General features: G+C 45.1%; 1 protein-coding gene across 2 annotated transcripts in view; it reads right to left on the bottom strand.

Moving 5' to 3' along the window:
• The window catches only part of LOC133139927 (phosphatidylinositol 4-phosphate 5-kinase type-1 beta-like), a 60,595-nt gene that overhangs the window by 26,250 nt on the left and 14,345 nt on the right, over positions 1-20,000 (bottom strand). Inside the window, exons 2-6 of one of the 2 annotated variants that reach the window (XM_061259417.1) lie at positions 13,819-13,902; positions 13,379-13,447; positions 9,598-9,728; positions 3,897-4,014; positions 1,661-1,813 (exon numbers count right to left, since the gene is read on the bottom strand). In XM_061259417.1, the coding sequence (XP_061115401.1) occupies positions 1,661-1,813; positions 3,897-4,014; positions 9,598-9,728; positions 13,379-13,447 (471 nt within the window). In that variant the 5' untranslated portion in view covers positions 13,819-13,902. Of the gene's footprint in view, positions 1-1,660; positions 1,814-3,896; positions 4,015-9,597; positions 9,729-13,378; positions 13,448-13,817; positions 13,903-20,000 lie in introns of those variants that run through there. The other variant, XR_009709973.1, reaches the window with a different exon arrangement.

Raw genomic sequence — 20,000 nt, 5'->3', positions numbered from 1 at the left:
GCTACAGACACTCACCATGTAATACCCTGTACCCCACTGTATAAAGGGCTACAGACACTCACCATGTAATACCCTGTACCTCACTGTATAAAGGGCTACAGACACTCACCATGTAATACCCTGTACCCCACTGTATAAAGGGCTACAGACACTCACCATGTAATACCCTGTACCCCACTGTATAAAGGGCTACAGACACTCACCATGTAATACCCTGTACCCCACTGTATAAAGGGCTACAGACACTCACCATGTAATACCCTGTACCCCACTGTATAAAGGGCTACAGACACTCACCATGTAATACCCTGTACCCCACTGTATAAAGGGCTACAGACACTCACCATGTAATACCCTGTACCTCACTGTATAAAGGGCTACAGACACTCACCATGTAATACCCTGTACCCCACTGTATAAAGGGCTACAGACACTCACCATGTAATACCCTGTACCCCACTGTATAAAGGGCTACAGACACTCACCATGTAATACCCTGTACCCCACTGTATAAAGGGCTACAGACACTCACCATGTAATACCCTGTACCCCACTGTATAAAGGGCTACAGACACTCACCATGTAATACCCTGTACCCCACTGTATAAAGGGCTACAGACACTCACCATGTAATACCCTGTACCTCACTGTATAAAGGGCTACAGACACTCACCATGTAATACCCTGTACCCCACTGTATAAAGGGCTACAGACACTCACCATGTAATACCCTGTACCCCACTGTATAAAGGGCTACAGACACTCACCATGTAATACCCTGTACCCCACTGTATAAAGGGCTACAGACACTCACCATGTAATACCCTGTACCCCACTGTATAAAGGGCTACAGACACTCACCATGTAATACCCTGTACCCCACTGTATAAAGGGCTACAGACACTCACCATGTAATACCCTGTACCCCACTGTATAAAGGGCTACAGACACTCACCATGTAATACCCTGTACCCCACTGTATAAAGGGCTACAGACACTCACCATGTAATACCCTGTACCCCACTGTATAAAGGGCTACAGACACTCACCATGTAATACCCTGTACCCCACTGTATAAAGGGCTACAGACACTCACCATGTAATACCCTGTACCTCACTGTATAAAGGGCTACAGACACTCACCATGTAATACCCTGTACCTCACTGTATAAAGGGCTACAGACACTCACCATGTAATACCCTGTACCCCACTGTATAAAGGGCTACAGACACTCACCATGTAATACCCTGTACCCCACTGTATAAAGGGCTACAGACACTCACCATGTAATACCCTGTACCCCACTGTATAAAGGGCTACAGACACTCACCATGTAATACCCTGTACCCCACTGTATAAAGGGCTACAGACACTCACCATGTAATACCCTGTACCCCACTGTATAAAGGGCTACAGACACTCACCATGTAATACCCTGTACCCCACTGTATAAAGGGCTACAGACACTCACCATGTAATACCCTGTACCCCACTGTATAAAGGGCTACAGACACTCACCATGTAATACCCTGTACCCCACTGTATAAAGGGCTACAGACACTCACCATGTAATACCCTGTACCTCACTGTATAAAGGGCTACAGACACTCACCATGTAATACCCTGTACCCCACTGTATAAAGGGCTACAGACACTCACCATGTAATAGCCTGGAAGCAGCTTCTGCAGGAACTCTGCCTCTTTGTGCTGCACAGTTTTGACAATGAACTCGTCATCGCTGGTCAGGTAGAACAGGGAGCTGCTGGCCCCTGGGTTCGACAGCTCAATCAGGGGATTCTTGCATATGGAGTACTGCAGGAAACACAAGAGGATTATAAAATACCGGCAGATTTATTATGGTAATTACACTGCTATGCTTTCTAGTCACATCCCCCCAGCCCCCTCCCCCCCTCCCCCCCCCCCCCCTCCCCCCAGCCAGCTGTTAGCCCTTTGAAGAGCACTGCGAAAAAATCTCCAGTTAAAACTGAGGATTTGCCTTCTTGTGTTTATGTTCATTTTAATTCCATTCAGTAAAGTCAAGAAAATGTTTCTGAACAAAATTCGGCCCTGTTTTTAATTCCTGAATTAACATGAATGAACTAAAATGGATACCACTCCCCAACCCCATGGTGCCCATGAACGTGATTTTGCTTCCACACCAGGTGGGAAAGTTACAACGTTTGTATGCGTCTTAGCGTTCTCACAACGTTGCAGTGATGTTGTATGAACCTTATTTTAGGTTACCTGAACGTTTTTTGGGGGGGCAACTGGTTAATATTCTGCGCAACGTTGTAAAAACATTGCGAAGCAAAACGTTCTTAAATGACATGTTTCTAGAACGTCGCAGGAAAATTATTTTTGTAACGTTGCAGTGCAACCTTCCTCGAGCCAACAGGAAACACGAGTGAACGTTCCCGGAACGTTCCCCCCGGCGGCTGGGTTTCCGCGACGCGGAGGCGCGCGGCAGCAGACCTCCGCGTGCGCTGAAGGAGCGGCGGCCATGTTGGCCCGTCAGCAGACCCAGCTGCCGTCTCAGTGTCGCTACAGCTGCTCCCATTAAACATTTACCGAGCGGCACTATCGGCCCATCGGCAACACCGTTTGTCTTCCGCCACACCAATCCAATACCGCTCGGGGCTCCCGACCATAAAAGGGGAATTTCACGAACTACGACTCGCAACGCAAGGCAGAGGAGATAGTCTGAAGCTTAGAAAGAGGAGAGAGACAGTGCTTCTTTTTTTTTTGGGGGGGGGGGGGGGGGGGGGGGGTTGATAATGTCACGTGTGTATACACTACTTTAGCTAGACAGGTTCTCTTATCATGTAAATATATTAATTTGAACTTGACAGAGGGACAAAAACACAGAAAGAGAGAGTGAGAGAAAGAGAGCTTTAATAAAATTAATAAACTAAAGTTATAAACTAAATTAATAAAATAAATTAAAGATTAACACAGACAGAGGACTCTGATACTGGCCACCCCAGTGAAAAGATGCTCCACTGTTCCTTCCATCATCAGTGCAACTACAAGACGGTTCATGTCATGTAATATAATGTAATGTTCCAGTTGGAAACTGGAGCGTATGTTGCTGTATAATAGTACAGAGATCCACTGTCACTGTGCACTTGGCCACAACCAACTCATGAATATTCACAAGACGAGTCAGGTTAGAATGTTTTGGCTTCTGTGATAGGGTGACAGGATGTTCTGAGTGTATTGAGGGTCTAAAGCAGAGAACTGTGGGATCATGGCCCAAACTGTGATTGTACCTCTACGTCTGGTCCGTTTAAGAGCTGAGGAAACACTTGACCTGCACTTGAAACACAACAGGAAGCCCTGTCCTGGCCCAAGAGTATCACCCTGCTTAGCCCTCAATCACTAATTAATGAGCCCTGGTGCTCCCACAGGTAATTACAGCAGAGTCCATTTCACATTTCACCAGAGAGAGAGAGAGAGCGAGAGAGGGGGAGAGGAGGAGAGGAGGAGAGGGAGAGAGAGCGAGAGATAGGGAGGGGGAGGGGGAGAGGAGGAGAGGGAGAGAGAGAGAGAGAGAGAGGGAGATAAGAAGATAAGAAGAAGGAAGAAAGGGAAATACCGCAATATAAATCTATACTGTGGAAAGGTTTAATGAGCACACACACACACACACACACACACACACACACACACACACACACACACGTCTCTACATCCCTCCGGTGAAATATCAAAGACTTTGACTCACCCACATGGGTCTTGAGCACTGAAACGCATCAGAGCTGAACAGACCCTGAACCATGTGACCATGTCTGTCTCTCTCATTGGACAGAAGGACAAAGACACTCCCACCTGTCTCGGGCACCAGGTAAAATGAGCCCCAGGTGGAACACAGCACGCCATGTGAATCAGCGCTCACCAGGTAGTCGTCTGGCTTGATCCCAAAGAGCTCCCGGAAGTACCGGAACGCCAGCGGGGCATAGGTTTTGAAGCGGAAGTCCGGGAAGCGGTGGGCCGGGGTCAGGTTACTCCCCTCACTGAATTACGGGAAAAAAAGTCACATCATATACTCATTAAAAAACCAGTCCCAGGGGGCATAAATGCAGCTGCTAATGACTGCCAGCACTTCACTGCTGACCTTTACCCAAAATGAAGTAAAACTATGTTTACACTTACCCAGAGAGCTATCTATCTATCCTAATTATTTTATTTGTTTTATATATTTAAATTGTTGGCCCTTTGAGTGCCACAAAAATGTTGTCCCATTGGGGTCCATTGAACCAGCGTTAACTGCAACCCAAGCTCAGCAAAGCTATCTGAATGGATAGGTAGCACTCTGTGTAAATGGATTTCATTTTTGGATGAACTGCCCTTTAAGCACTTAACTCTTTAGATGCTGGCAGAATTTGACAATGTTCTAGCAGGTGTCTTACAATTTCCAAAAGGGCTCAGAAAAAATGCTAACAAACAGAAATGTGGCACAGAAATCCAGGAAATAATAGCATGTATCACAGGGTGTTACTGTAAAAGCCTTAAGCATGCTAGCTGACTGCATGTGCTTGTGCACGTTCCAGTATACACACCTTTGACATACTGTATATATTTATTTTGAATCCCTTATTTACCAAGGGAAGGTCCATTGAAAATGAGCTCTCTTTCACAAGGATGCCCTGGGAGGAATACCAGCGAGAAGGAGAGACAAGGAGAGAGAGAACAGGGGCAGAGAGAAGGAAAGAGAGAACAGGGGCAGAGAGAAGGAGAGAGAACAGTTGCGAGACAAGGAGAGAGAGAACAGGGGCAGACAGAAGGAGAGAGAGAACAGGGGCAGAGAGAAGGAGAGAGAGAACAGGGGCAGACAGAAGGAGAGAGAGAACAGGGGCAGAGAGAAGGAGAGAGAGAACAGGGGCAGAGAGAAGGAGAGAGAGAACAGGGGCAGACAGAAGGAGAGAGAGAACAGGGGCAGAGAGAAGGAGAGAGAGAACAGGGGCAGACAGAAGGAGAGAGAGAACAGGGGCAGAGAGAAGGAGAGAGAGAACAGGGGCAGAGAGAAGGAGAGAGAGAACAGGGGCAGAGAAAAGGAGAGAGAGAACAGGGGCAGACAGAAGGAGAGAGAGAACAGGGGCAGAGAGAAGGAGAGAGAGAACAGGGGCAGAGAGAAGGAGAGGGAGAACAGGGGCAGAGAGAAGGAGAGAGAGAACAGGGGCAGAGAGAAGGAGAGAGAGAACAGGGGCAGACAGAAGGAGAGAGAGAACAGGGGCAGACAGAAGGAGAGAGAGAACAGGGGCAGAGAGAAGGAGAGAGAACAGTTGCGAGACAAGGAGAGAGAGAACAGGGGCAGACAGAAGGAGAGAGAGAACAGGGGCAGAGAGAAGGAGAGAGAGAACAGGGGCAGACAGAAGGAGAGAGAGAACAGGGGCAGAGAGAAGGAGAGAGAACAGGGGCAGAGAGAAGGAGAGAGAGAACAGGGGCAGAGAGAAGGAGAGAGAGAACGGGGCAGAGAAAAGGAGAGAGAGAACAGGGGCAGACAGAAGGAGAGAGAGAACAGGGGCAGACAGAAGGAGAGAGAGAACAGGGGCAGAGAGAAGGAGAGAGAGAACAGGGGCAGAGAGAAGGAGAGAGAGAACAGGGGCAGACAGAAGGAGAGAGAGAACAGGGGCAGAGAGAAGGACAGAGAGAACAGGGGCAGAGAGAAGGAGAGAGAGAACAGGGGCAGAGAGCAGTTTTTGGGTTAAGGGACTTGCTCAAGGGCCGAACAGCCGGTTGTTTTTAGGAACCCAAATTCATCTTTCCAGACACAGGTCAGCATCTTGATATACTGACCGAGGGCTCGAACCTGCAGCTCAGACACAGTTGAGACACAGCCAGTCGAACTCCTACCACTTGGCTCCTCTGCTGCTCTTGTGTAGGAGGTGTCAGTGGTGAGACCGGCTGACTCAATGCGGAGTCCCCGTTTCTGTACCGCCATACGACACGTCACTCAGTCACCTAACGTATGTAACCATGGGAACCTTTACTCTCATTGCAGTGTACAGAGGAGCCAACTGTGGGGATAGCAGGGATTTGTTTACTCTGAAGAATGCGTCTTATTGTGTTACAGAAATGAACACGGCAGCGTATTGTGTATGTGGCATGACAGCAAGTAGAGATGACCTGAAAAAAAACTGGACTACCCACATTTTTTTATTCAGCTAACCCCTTTGAACAGCCTTGGAGCGAGTCTTATGTTCCTGTCCAGGCATAGCTATGTAGTCTCCCCTGCTGAATCAAGTAACACTTGTTTTGTAGATGTAGACATTGGTGCCCCCCAAAAAAGTGGTGAGGAAGGCTGATTGGTTAACACCACAGACATTTCCCAGGGGTCTGAAATAAGATTGGGCAATCTTGGTCTTGCAAGAAAAACCAAAGCCCAAAATGAGTAATTATTTGTTCAATACGGAAAGCTCAACCTCTTTGTGATTGACAGAAGGAGCCAGCGAGCTCATTGGACCGTTCCAGACCATGTGGCTATGATGACAACTGGTTGGCTGAGGGCCTACACGTTGCATCACGTGGCGGTTACAAATCATTTTAATTCCATCACTGACCCGTCAAACAACATTACAGATCTGTGATAAAATACCAGGCTTTCACAAACAGATTACTTACAACCCTTTATTTATAGAATATTTCCTTTTGTACAGATTATCACGTCATTTTCCCTCAGGGGACTCAACATTACCTGCCAGAGGACAAAGGCTCTTCGTAAACAACTCTGTATTGTAACATTGTACAGGGCCCTGAAACAACTCTGTTGCATTATGCAGGGCATTTTGGTTGCAAGAGAAATAAGGTTAAACCTGGCAGCCTGATCATCATTCTCAGTATATCTCAACTATGTAATCTACGACTGGCTTATATTGTGACACTCCGAACAGTAACAAAATTACAACTCCCACCGCTCAAAGGAGACAGAAGAAAATTCAAGCGGTTTTCCTTGCTGCACTAATTACACCATAAAATGCCAAAAAAACAAAAGCAAAAGAAAAACACCAAGCACATTGAGTGTTTAGAGAGACCGCTAAAAGCCAACTGTGATAAAAGAACAAATCGCACCTATTCCGTTCAGACGAGGACTGGCAGACCGATTTGTTATCGCGGCGGCAATTAAGAGCATTGAATTGAAAAATGCGAAAACATCTACTGGCACGGCCGAGGGACCCTGGTTGTGTTTCAGCGCGTGACGGGATGATAAGTATTCACTCTCCCTGCGATGAGGCAGTATCCCCGGGGGCCTACACGTTCAGTTTTGTGAGGTCCTGAAGTTTCCTTGGGTTCCACATGCTAGCTTGGGGTCTACGATAAGACAAAGCTGTGACAGAAAGAGGCTTCTGGAGAGCAGAAGGTTTTTTAGGGGGGAGGAATGCTCACTGAGGCTCATCCTGTCGGCTCATGTAATTTGGTACCGAGACACAGACACACACACGTGGACACACACGCGCACACACACGCGCACACACACGCGCGCGCACACACACACACACACACACACACACAAATTAACACGCAAACAGGGAATCTCTGAGCAGAAGATGACAAGTATGGCACTTTAAATCAAGGAGTCAACCTAAAGTGCAGGCGTAATTATTCCTTTGCTCGTTCGGTCATTTATCTAACCTTCGCAGTCGGCGATTAGTTTGCCCTTTTGTTGCCAGTGTCACACTGTTGGCCCCCGGCCAAGTTCTAAAGCCAGCAAACACAAAACATTCCCACAAAACTGCTGCAATGTAATAACACTGACAAAACATTACAGTAACATTGCGAGAACGTTATGCGTTAGCTGGGAAGCGCCCCAAATGCTGGGCACAAATGATTGTCTGTGCCCTCGCTGTGGCCAGCAATGTGGCACGCAGTCGGTCAGACAGCCGGCACTGACGGTTATGTAAGTATATCCCCCTGATTATGTAATTATAGACATGGTAATGTCATGTCACAGTGTGAGAATGTGCTACTTCTTACACTCTGGTGGCAACACATGTATGTGGGAGCACGCAAACACACACACAGCGCATAACCTGCTATCCTCAGTCTAGCCTGGGGCGATTATGTGCATGTGACACAACAACGTGTGACAGACGGACACGGGACCTCGTCTCACTCCAGAATCTGAGCGCAGCGCAGCAGACATTCAGCCTCGCCGACCGGGCGCAATGGCCACACACACCCGGGATATTTGTCATTTCAGCAACGAATCGAGAATACATTCCAACCCTCACCCTCGCCTCCCCAAGAACGGTTGAAGGAGAATAAGCTCCATATTTCTGCTCAGTAAATTAAGAAGCGGTGGGGGGGGGTATGGTATTGGGTGGTATAGTTAGAGACCTGGGCTGGTAACTCAGGAGTTTGCAAGTTTGACTCCACACTGCCAGTGTAAGAGCTTAACCTCGAGCACTGCCCCAGTACCAGTCCCACTCTATAAAATGTCAGCTGTGTAAACTGCTCTGGGCAGCAGAGTCTGGGAAATGTCACGTAACGTCGCTTTCATTCTTGTGTCTGCATCTGAAAGAGCCAGTAGTCAAATGCAATTGACTGCAGTCAAGATATTACCACCCCAGAACCACAACAGATTATCTCTGCTAATATACTGAACGACTAAACACCATTCAGCAATTGAAAAATATATACATATTCAAACTAATTTGAGTATTTTGTGGCAAAACATTAAAAAACACACAAAGTAGTTGTCGGGGGAGTATAAGTAACCAGGGTTAATTTGTACTTAGAACACCACAAGTTTGCGGACGCTACAAAGACCACAGACTTCCTGTGGGGAAAAAAAAAAACAGAGGTAAATACCTGTGTTGCTATGGGAACAGTCAAACCACCTAGCTTCGCCCGCCTCGTGAGTTGCGAGATATTTGCTTAGCAGACGCACTGGCCCGGCGGGAACGTGTATACCTCACAGTTTACATATCCATTTGTAAATCCGGATGTGCTGCACACGCAAGCTGTGGTCCAGAAGGGCACGCTGACGACTCGGCTGAGATTGAAACCTGTGTCCTCTCGCGCCATGTGAAGGCAGGTTTTCATCCCAACCAATGAATGCTGCCTTAAATAACTCCTATTTTTCATTCACCCCTATGCAGTTAACTGCATTAAAGCGCAGAATATAAGCAACAGTTGTTCTAGACAACGCAAATTTCACTTTATATTACATTTCATTACATTATTGGCATTTGGCAGAAGCTCTTATCCAGAGTGATGTACAGTTGATTACACCAAGCAGGAGACAATCCGCCCCTGGAGCAATGCAGGGTTAACGGCTGTGCGGATCTTATTGTGGCTACACTGGGATTAGAACCACCGACCTTGTGTGTCCCAGTCATTTACCTTAACCACTACGCTACAGACCACCCTTATATACACTACACTATGAGCCAACCTACAGCCCAAGTCAACAAATAATCAAACAAATTATATAATCAAGATCTGAGGCTGGAACAAAAAACAGCATTCTCCATGGCGCCAAGTTTGAAACTGCTGTCCCACGCAGACACCCATCTCCTTGGCTACTAAACCACACTGCAAATATGCCACGCCCTCCCCAGCATTCCGGACCTTCCCAGCAGTCCCCGGGGCCTTACCTGGGTAGGAACACGCTCTCCACCACGTAGAAGTCCTGCATGAGAACATCTCTGTCAGGCTTGGAGGTCAGGTTCCCCACTGTGTACCCGATCCCCAGCTGGATCGCACCCTTCAGGGCCGACGATGTGGTCTGAAACCACGAACGGAAAGCCACAATCAAACAGACGTATGACCCTTTCTGTTTTCAGGACTGTAAGGAGTGATGCTAGCAATGTTTCTGATTATATTGTGATTGCACTGAATTTGCTGAAATTGGAAACCATAGCCACTGTTGCCGAGAAACTTGAAAAAACTGATTAAATCTTATTGCCCTTTTTTAAAAAAAAAAAGGCTCAAACTCTCCGTACCCCACGACTGCAATTTCCGTTTATTTAATAATTCCAGCCCATTTCATTGCAGTACAGAGCTGGGATAATAATGTAATTACACGTAATTAGACGTCATGGGAATTTCTTCCTTTTCTTCAGAAAACAACATTGCGAGATAGCTTCTTTTTTTTTTGTCTTTAGCATAGTTGCTACCATTATACTCATTGTTACTCTGAACCTATAATAATCCCCACTTCAAATATTACCTTTTCAGAAAATCCTAAATAAAATGTGTAAAAAAACAAAAAAACAAAAAAAAAAAGAAAACTATCTAAAACTAATGGGTTACCTGTTGCCCATCTGTAAAGTGGCCAGCGGGTAAAGAAAAACTAAAGAGGCCCCGCAGGCACCTAAATCCCCTCCCCCATCAGCTCATCTGAATTTGACAGGCAAAGAGCCCTCGCTACTTTTGCCGCACCCAAAAATAGCTTTCCGCCGGCTACTCTGAACCACGCACACAAGGAGCCAGCAGCTGCGAGGCTCCGTGCCTCAGCATTCTGTCCTCGTTAAACCTGGGAAATCAGTAACGGCCACAAAGGGCTCCGTGTTCAGTGTAATTGTAACTTCTGTTCCCACCACAACGATCCTACACAGCGCCAGAGTGAAAATGGAGAACTTATAGTATTTATTCCCAGGAGTGAGTGTCCTTTTCACTCACTATTGCTCTATTTCTTTCCACACACACACTCATACACACACACATACGCAAACACAGCCACACACACACACACACAGACACACACATACACACACAGACACACACAAACACGGGCGCATACACTCACACACATACACACACACTCACATACACACACACACACACACATATATATATCCCACTGCTGAACGGGCAGATATTGCACCTGGAAGCAGCGTGACTGCGCTCAGGGAACACAGCGATCACCTGAACCCTTATCGCATCCAAATCCAAAACAGCACAGCTGAGCCCTCGGCAGTGTCAACAAAACTCCTGAATAGAGCAGCAACCATGAACAAGCCCACAGCAAATATCTGAGAATGGCGTCCGGTTTATATCTATGGCATACAGTATGCATGTGTGCTCCAGACACAGTGGGCTCCAAAACTCTGAGACCACATGAAAATCTGGGTAATCCTGGAAATAAACAGAAAGTTTTAGGATTTAAAAAAAATTTTAACAAATGAAAGTTACGTCAACGCTTTGCAAGAAGTACTTGAAGACCAAAGAAGATGCCAGCACCTTGCACCTTGCCATTACAGCAAAACGTGGACATACCAAATACTAAGAAATTCTGAAATTACTGTAATTCTTTCAAAGATTCAACTTTTCACTCAAATTATTATCCTGATAATATAATTAGTAATGAAAACATTTGTATGAAATTAGAAAAGAATACAAAATAGAAGCATTTCCACTAGTGTCTCAGACTTTTGGACCCCACTGTACCTCTATGGCGTTTGTGCACACATTGTCTTTTTTGTGTATTGTATACATTCATTGTATAGTGTGTGACTGCTCTTGGTATCTCTATGATGGCAAATGGTTATATACTCTGTGTAGCTGTTTATCCATGTTATCCACGTGCATACTATATATATATATATGGTATATGCCTATATCCTCTATGTCATCTCACATGCCTCAATGCTGTATATCCAGATAGCATGGCTGTTATACCCTGTGCTGTATATCCAGATAGCATGGCTGTTATACCCTGTGCTGTATATCCTGATAGCATGGCTGTTATACCCTGTGCTGTATATCCTGATAGCATGGCTGTATATCCAAATATATATATATATATATGGCCTATATCCTCTATGTCATCTCACATGCCTCAATGCTGTATATCTAGATAGCATGGCTGTTATACCCTGTGCTGTAAATCCTGATAGCAATCCTGATAGCATGGCTGTTATACCCTGTGCTGTATATCCTGATAGCATGGCTGTTATACCCTGTGCTGTATATCCTGATAGCATGGCTGTTATACCCTGTGCTGTATATCCTGATAGCATGGCTGTTACACCCTGTGCTGTATATCCTGATAGCATGGCTGTTATACCCTGTGCTGTAAATCCTGATAGCATGGCTGTTATACCCCGTGCTGTATATCCTGATAGCATGGCTGTTATACCCTGTGCTGTATATCCTGATAGCATGGCTGTTATACCCTGTGCTGTATATCCAAATATATATATATATATATGGCCTATATCCTCTATGTCATCTCACATGCCTCAATGCTGTATATCCAGATAGCATGGCTGTTATACCCTGTGCTGTAAATCCTGATAGCATGGCTGTTATACCCTGTGCTGTATATCCAGATAGCATGGCTGTTATACCCTGTGCTGTATATCCTGATAGCATGGCTGTTATACCCTGTGCTGTATATCCTGATAGCATGGCTGTATATCCAAATATATATATATATATATATATATATATATATATATATATATATATATATATATATATATATATATGGCCTATATCCTCTATGTCATCTCACATGCCTCAATGCTGTATATCTAGATAGCATGGCTGTTATACCCTGTGCTGTAAATCCTGATAGCAATCCTGATAGCATGGCTGTTATACCCTGTGCTGTATATCCTGATAGCATGGCTGTTATACCCTGTGCTGTAAATCCTGATAGCATGGCTGTTATACCCTGTGCTGTATATCCTGATAGCATGGCTGTTACACCCTGTGCTGTAAATCCTGATAGCATGGCTGTTATACCCCGTGCTGTATATCCTGATAGCATGGCTGTTATACCCTGTGCTGTATATCCTGATAGCATGGCTGTTATACCCTGTGCTGTATATCCAAATATATATATATATATATATATGGCCTATATCCTCTATGTCATCTCACATGCCTCAATGCTGTATATCCAGATAGCATGGCTGTTATACCCTGTGCTGTAAATCCTGATAGCATGGCTGTTATACCCTGTGCTGTATATCCTGATAGCATGGCTGTTACACCCTGTGCTGTATATCCTGATAGCATGGCTGTTATACCCTGTGCTGTATATCCTGATAGCAATCCTGATAGCATGGCTGTTACACCCTGTGCTGTATATCCTGATAGCATGGCTGTTATACCCTGTGCTGTATATCCTGATAGCAATCCTGATAGCATGGCCGTTATACCCTGTGCTGTATATCCTGACAGCATGGCTGTATATCCATATATATATATATATATATGGCCTATATCCTCTATGTCATCTCACATGCCTCAATGCTGTATATCTAGATAGCATGGCTGTTATACCCTGTGCTGTAAATCCTGATAGCATGGCTGTTATACCCTGTGCTGTATATCCTGATAGCATGGCTGTTATACCCTGTGTTGTATATCCTGATAGCATGGCTGTTATACCCTGTGCTGTATATCTGGGTAAAGCCACTTTACCTTCTTGTAGGTCTTCTCTATGTTCGTATTCCGGGAGCCTCCGACTCCATTTTCAGTGGCAGACGACATCTATTGGGCAAAATCAGACTTCAGACTTTTCCACAAATGCATTTACTAACAGTAGCTTGTCTATAGCAACGTACAGCTACGTACCAACTGGCCATAGCCATCACTGTCTCTCCTGTAGTACTGTGAGTGGCCTGTAGGGTGTAAAATAGTCACTAGCTCTCCTGTAGTACTGTGTGTTGCCTGTTGAGTGTAAAATAGTCACCGTCTCTCCTGTAGTACAGTGTGTGGCCTGTAGATGGTAAATAGTCACTGGCTCTTCTGTAGTGCTGTGTGGCCTGTAGAGTGCAAATAGTCACTAGCTCTGCTGTAGTACTGTGTGTGGCCTGTAGAGTGTAAACGAGAGACAGCAGGCCAGCTGAACCACAGCGTACCTTGGCTTACTGAAAAGCTGTGTCGGTCATCCACTGCATCGCCTGGTCATGTGGTCCCAGTGTCATGTGATTTCTATGAGGAGGCTGTGGAGAGAGGAGAACACAGGGGTTCTGACACAGTGCTGCGTTGCCACAGTACAGTACTCACAGGAAACCGTAGCACTAATTGAACCATCACGTGATTTGACAAGAGCATTTCTCCCCTGGCCAACTGCTAATGGCCAATTGCACCACAAACCTGCCAACTCCTGGGCTGGAATTTGAGGTCCCAGGTTCAGACAGCAGCTTGCTGGCACATGGGTGTTGCTATTGGGTAATGAGGCAGTGGATAGCCTGCCAACTCAAATCCTCATTCCCGGGCTAACACTACAGCTAATGCTACATCGGCCAACTGAAGACTGCAGTCGGGTGGTCAGTATCTGATCCAAGGCAGCACTGGGGCGGTCAGTGTGGTAAGAACTCGATTTCAAATGACAGAGCCCAATATGCAGAGGGGAACCTAGCTGGATCTTTCCCTCATACAAGCAGTACTACAGAACAAGAGCATACACAGGAAACAGGTCAAATGCAGCAGGTATAAGATCCTCTAAACTCTCTGATGTTGAAATCAAAATCAGACAAAATCACTACAGCTGTGGATTCAAGCGATCCCCTCACAACACACTTTCAATTTCTCTCGTCTGTTCTGGTGGGGGGAACGAGAAGCAGACGGGGGTGCAGAAAAAAGGCGATTTAATATCAAAAGGGGCAGACAGAGCAGAGTCGAAAAACATGCCAGGGTCAAAACCAGGGGGTCCTTCCAAAAAGGCAGAGGTACAAAAATCCAAAAAGCAAAGATGAGTCCAGGGAAGCAGGCAGGGGTCAAAACCAGAAACCAAATAAACTAGGGCAAGAACTCAGGAACAAGGGCAAGGGCAAGGCAACAAGGAGGCTAGAACTGGGGGACAGAATCAAGGGCTCAGGAACAGAAACAGGACAAGACAAACTAGCAGCGTGCAACTGAAAAGGACAGGTATTACACAGGGGAATGAGACAAACTAGGCGGGGCATGGGAGTGAGGGCGGTCTAACAAATAAACATCAGGTGAGACACATGAAAGGGTGAAAGGACAATAACGAGGGGGAAACGAAAACGCGGACTGGATTCACAATGACACACATGTAATACAAACGGCTCCGGCCTAGAGAGTAGACAATTGCAGAGAATCAGGAGATGCAGAGATAGAGAGAGACAGGTGCGAATACTTCGCTGAAACTAAGCAAGTCATCAGTGATAGAATAGGGAGGCGGAGTTACAGAACAGAATTGAAACTGGAGATGCGTTATTAAGTTAGTTAAGTGATTTAAATTACAAATACCCAAAACTAGTGAATGTTAGTTTGTTAGTTTGACAAACATATTAGTGTGTTCGTATAATTAGTACTGTACAAATTCTATGTTAGTTGGGATTAGTATATTCGTGCTATGTACAAATATGAAATGGAGAGAAAGCAGGAAGTAAGGAATGTAAGATTGGAAGGAAGACTGAACCCCGGAACTACCGTAAACACCCGAATAGTGGGGCACGCAGACAAGGGAGTGACTGGGCTAGAAAACATTCAGACTCAGACATCACAGGGGAAGACGAGTGCAAAGACTAACGAATATAAACAGAACCAGACATGAAATATGAAAAATGATAAATTACAAGAATAAATAATACTAAACAATGATACACTAACACACAGAACACAGGAACATAACAAGTCCTAGTGTCGGTTTAATAGACTGCATTCCTCTCTCTCCGGTGTGTGCGTGTGTGTGTGTGTGTGTGTGTGTGTGTGTGTGTGTGCGTGCGTGCGTGCGTGTGCGTACGTGTGTTTGTCAGGAACTGATTACCTGATATTTTAACGCTCTCTATGACGCCATGTCCTGTCATAAATAACAGCATGCTAGGGTGTTAACCGCATCCTGCAGCACAGACAGGCTTGCAGCCGTGGGCTGTGGGTCTTAAAGCACTGACTGAGTGGCAGCTCATAACACTGGGGACCAGGGTGACCTCTGGTACTGTACAAGCAAGCCCTACAGACCAATCCTGAGGCCTAACACACTGCTACTGCAGAGAGGTGTGTGTCAGTGTGATATCTGGCTTCTGATAGCCAACAGCTCGAGCAGAAGCAGCAGAATCAGAAGTAAAAAGAATCAGCTTCCAAATTCTTTCTTTCATTTTTTAAAGTCATATCTCAACACATATAATTGTAAAGGGGACTGCACCTCCTGCTGCCGGGCGATTAGCACACTCATAAAACATCAAAAGCGGTTTCATTTCATTTCGGTTATCATGAATAGTGTTTGTGAGGACAGTTTGTTTGGGTCTCAAGTGCAGTGCAAGTTAATAAGCATACATGTCATGGTATTATAGCCTTGGATATAACATTGGTATACAATTTTGGTGCAATGTCAATACATATTCAAACATTTTATTGGAGGGATCTTTTTTCCCTGTATAAGTTACTTTATTATGCATTTTTTAATAAATCCACAGGAGTACATCATCAGCATAAGATGCAAGTGTTTTTAAAAGTTAAAGCATACTCTGGGCTGGGGTGGTATACCAGTTCATTGATACACGTACATAACCCTACAGCCCTACACTTAACACAGCTCAACCTAGTACTCTCACTGACAGCCCTATACACTCTAAGATAGGCAGATGGATTTCAAGCATCCAGATAAGACAGTAATAGCCACTAAGGAACCACTAATAGACTGATATGCTTACAACTCACAAACAAATATGTAATTCCACAATTCAGTTGGTTTGTTAATCAACATTATTACAGGGTTTTAAATACACTTGTCATCACAATCATTAGTGCGAACATTTTTCTACTTTTGTTTTGTTGAAATTAACATTGATCAGGATTAGCAAAGCAAAACAACTAAACTATTAGACCAAGTGGATTCATTGGAATAACTCAGGATATAGCTGTTATAGTTGGCAGTTCTGCATAAAAAAGCACCCAAAATAACATAACATTTTCAAATCGCAACACTGCATCAAAATATTTTCCCAGGATGAAATCTGTTCAGATAGGTGCAATATATTCACATGGACATTTGGTCTGGTCAACAAGCACTTTTGCAAACAGCCAGGGCTATTGACGGCCAGGTGGAAATAAACACATTGTCGATGTTTGCAAATGAAATTCACCAAGAGCACATATTTGAACATCACGCAGTTTGGAGGGAATCCATGAACCGCGACGGACACCTCACGTATCTTACACCCGACGAGGAGGAGGCGCTGCGGAACTGGGCGTTAGCTTTTACAGCGGGACCATCTCACCACAGCCTCGTTTCGGGCAATCGCAAGCAAACGACCAGACAATTCTCTGGAAGGGAAATGGCTGATATGACTCTCTGGTTTCTGTCAGAGGAAGGAGGCAGGTCGTGTGCCTGTGGCGTGGTGATCGAGAGCAGAGGCGTCTGATCTTATCAGGATGCAGGTGTTTGTTTCAGCCCCTCCACCCACATCGACACATTTTCAATAATACCCCTTCACCAAAAGCGACAAACTGTTAATCATAATCTCTCTCAACCATTTTTACTGTTAACAAACAAGCCCATTTAAATGAGGATGACCAGTTTAAACTGTATCACAATGAGTTTAAACTGTATCACAATGCATCGAAGGCAGCATCTGTGCCGTTGGCCAATTTCTGGGAAATGAACTTACTTTTTGCCAGAAACAACAAAAAGGCCTGCTATAAACACTTTTAAATTAACAAAATATCTTTGCCAGTCGGCAAGCCTAGTTCAGGCAAATGGCCCACTTTCATCAACTAACATCCTTATATCCTCATGACGGTAAAACTACTGCAATGCTGAATAAAAATGAACTACCTGGTGACAGGTTACAAAGCTGCAGAAATCGTCTGGTGGCAGGCTTAAAGTTAATCCTGATACATGTAAACAAATTCAGGGAAGAAGCTCCGTTTCAGTGAGAAGTAAATGCCAGTTCCTTGTCACATCTATTTTTAGTACAATGGCTACGTTATGACATCCCATATGAAATAACAGTTCACAGGAAATCAAAAACAAAGAGTATACATGCTATACCAAAAAGCTGAAAATATCGACCTTTATTCAAGTTATCGCTAAAAGCCTTTGGGTTATGTAAGCTGCGTGTATTGTGTTTCATTGTATATTATTTCCAATACAAAAAAACAGAACACACGTAAAATTTCAGACGCACGGTGAATAGAGGAAAGGCTTATTCTGAGATTATGAATTCAAGATGCTGCTGCTAGTGCCACGGACCTCAGAATCAACCCTGACAATGTTGCCATAACATTTCTGAAAAGCAGGAAAAACAGTGCTTCATAGTTACAGGCTTAAACAGTCAAAGAGCCTGGGTGCAGAAAACAAGCGATGTAGTCAGGGTGTGTTTGTGTGGGGTGTGTGTGTGTTGATTCATAGCTATATTTACGTAGTCTTTGACCTGAGAACAGAATGATTTATTCTCAAGATCTATGATTTTGATCTTTTCTGAAACACTGCCTTAGAGACGAGCAGAGGCACGAGACACAAGAGAGCCCTTTTATCCCCAAAAACAGACACAAGCTGGCCCCAGAGCGTGCCAGGACTTTTCCAGAAGGCGTTGAGGGGGAAACCCTACGTCTGCTGAACAGTGTGGTGTGCTGGGTGCTGAAGAGAGCACTGAGCTATGTCTTTCCTGTGAGCTATGACCAGTGAGCTATGTCTTTCCTGTGAGCTATGAGCACTGAACTATGTCTTTCCTGTGAGCAATGAGCACTGAGCTATGTCTTTCCTGTGAGCTATGACCATTGAGCTATGTCTTTCCTGTGAGCTATGACCAGTGAGCTATGTCTTTCCTGTGAGCTATGAGCACTGAACTATGTCTTTCCTGTGAGCAATGAGCACTGAGCTATGTCTTTCCTGTGAGCTATGACCATTGAGCTATGTCTTTCCTGTGAGCTATGAGCACTGGGCTATGTCTTTCCTGTGAGCTATGAGCATTGAGATATGTCTTTCCTGTGAGCTATGACCAGTGAGCTATATCTTTCCTGTGTGCTATGAGCACAGAGCTATGTCTTTCCTGTGAGCTATGAGCACTGAGCTATGTCTTTCCTGTGAGCTATGGCCACTGAGCTATGTCTTTCCTGTGAGCTATGACCATTACATAACATTACAAGGCATTTAGCAGACGCTCTTATCCAGAGCGACGTACAATGAAGTGCAGATTGAACACAGGGACAAGTGTGAAGAGGACCCTAGGGGACAGATACAATTGGAACCCTTGAATCAACTTACAAACTAGCATACTACGGTTGGCAGTAAGACAATAAGATTGCCAATGAGGTGAGACAATTTTACTAATTTCAAGATTTGCCAATGGGGTAAATGTACATTAAATGTAACTTAAAACAAGCAAATATATTCTACATGAGAGAAGAAAATAAGATTATTACAAGATTAAAACACTTTTTAAGAAAGGCTCTTTTGCAATGCATAGGGCTGGACAACCTGAAGAAAGATGCTACACTGCGGGAAAAAAAAAGGCTAAAGTATTTTAGTTCCTGCACATAGAGTAGTGTTCACAGGATGCACATCGACTGTGCGGACTGCACACTGTTTAATCACTGGGCCATATGTCTGTGTGTTCATCTGTCTGTCGGTCTGTGTGTCTGTGTGTCTACCTGTGTGTCCGTCTGTCTGTCTGTGTGTCCATCTGTCTGTCCGTGTGTCGGTCTGTGTGTCCGTGTGTCCGTCTGTGTGACTGTCTGTCTGTCGGTCTGTGTGTCCATCTGTGTGACTGTCTGTCTGTCGGTCTGTGTGTCCATCTGTGTGACTGTCTGTCTGTCGGTCTGTGTGTCCATCTGTCTGTCCGTGTGTCTGTCTGTGTGTCGGTCTGTGTGTCCGTCTATCTGTGTCCGTCCATGTCTGTCTGACCGTCTGCCCTGAGCTTCCTCTGGCTGCCTTTCTCCCTGAGCAGACACAAAAACATTTAGGCAAAGCTCAGCTCAAAAGCTCTCCAGCGCATTCAAATGAAAAAGCCCTGGTTGGCAGGAGCCGCCCAGCTGAACGCATCCATCAGCAGGAGGTCAGAAAAGCAGCGAAAGCGACACTGCCAAAACCAGTCTCAACAGGCATTTTAGTCTTAAAATCTTATTTCTATTA

Source organism: Conger conger, chromosome 11 (assembly GCF_963514075.1).
Source record: "Conger conger chromosome 11, fConCon1.1, whole genome shotgun sequence".
Classification (NCBI taxonomy): Eukaryota; Metazoa; Chordata; class Actinopteri; order Anguilliformes; family Congridae; genus Conger; species Conger conger.
This window is presented reverse-complemented; position numbering and strand designations above follow the sequence as displayed.